Genomic DNA, 1,274 nt, shown 5'->3' on the forward strand with positions numbered 1-1,274 from the left:
GAACTGCTGAACCATGTGGCCAAGCATTTAGACAACAGTGAATTTCATACAGTTTTTCCTGAATCTCAAAGGGCAAAACATCCTGACAGCTTAGACCCCATCCCGAGGCAGAAAGTAATTAACCTGCCTTCAAATACATCTTCTGCTGTTCGAATTGGAAACCCCTCTGCTTCATTCCCCGCCACTCAGTCTAGTGTTCCTGAACCTAGCAGTACTACTCTTATTCCTCTGCCTACAAGCACCTACAAGCACAGACTGGAATCTCGTACAACCTCTGTGCCTACTGGTGGTGCTAAACCTACTGCTGTCACCACCACCACCACCACCACAGCTACGTTTCCGCCTACTGCGAACACTAGAGCTAAACCCGGTATCCCTGCCGCCACCATCGCTGTTACTCGTGTTCCTCTTTCCAGTCCCACAACTTCTGCTTCTGCTTCAATAACCAAGCAGGTGACCGCAAATTCCAGATCTGCTATCGCCCCGTCAGGGCTAGGAACTCCAGCCATCCCTCCTAAGCCAACGATTGTCTCTTCCAACAATACCAGCCATGTTACCCTCCTCTCTTTTTCAGGTTTCGCTCTGTCTACTAGTGATTCCCCCACGGCTTCCCAAAATGACCCTCAGGGTTATGACCTAGCTGATTCAGAAAGCTACCTGCCAGAGAGTGTTCAGCTGGGAGAAAAAAGCAGCCTTGTAGCAGCTTTGCTTTTTGGGGTGATATTCTTCTTACTAGTTATTGCACTGACGGGGAAGAAAATGCACGAATCTCTTCAGAAGAGACATTATACCAGGCTGGATTACTTGATCAATGGAATGTATGCTGATGTATGATGGGGAGAGGGAATGAGATTGTGAGGAGCATCTCTCTCTCATCTTTGAGAGGACAACTCTGAAACGGAACAGTAGATATCGAAATCTTAGAAGAGGATGGATTCCTTTTTTGGCCGCTAATGGGAAAGCGGCAGATGGCTTTGGTGGAAGAGAGAACTGCTTTTTCTACGCTGAACTGTAATGGCTATCATTTTTGATTTATTACTAAATCCAGAAGATAAACACTAAAATCGAAGTTAAGCTAAGAAGGGCATATATTTAAGGAGAAGAAGCATTTGAAGAGCTTAATCTGTACTGTGACAAGATTAGTGGAATAGAAGTACACCTAATAAATTGAGTACCTGTGCAGCGCATGAGTGTTTTCAATGCTATTTGCACCCAAATGCCCTAGTGTTACACGACTGTCTGGCAATCCTATTCATTCTATCTGTAGCCTTAAA

General features: G+C 45.2%; 1 protein-coding gene across 1 annotated transcript in view; it reads left to right on the forward strand.

The window, feature by feature from the left end:
• Window positions 1-834, forward strand: part of MANSC1 (MANSC domain containing 1) — a 6,633-nt gene extending 5,799 nt beyond the window's left edge. The window contains exon 3 of the mRNA XM_009574787.1: window positions 1-834. This exon is cut by the window's left edge and continues 182 nt beyond it. Within this exon, the coding sequence (XP_009573082.1) occupies window positions 1-834 (834 nt within the window).
• Window positions 835-1,274: the final 440 nt, after the last annotated feature.

The sequence above is a fragment of the Fulmarus glacialis genome, unplaced genomic scaffold, assembly GCF_000690835.1.
Source record: "Fulmarus glacialis isolate BGI_N327 unplaced genomic scaffold, ASM69083v1 scaffold21703, whole genome shotgun sequence".
In the NCBI taxonomy this organism is placed as follows: domain Eukaryota; kingdom Metazoa; phylum Chordata; class Aves; order Procellariiformes; family Procellariidae; genus Fulmarus; species Fulmarus glacialis.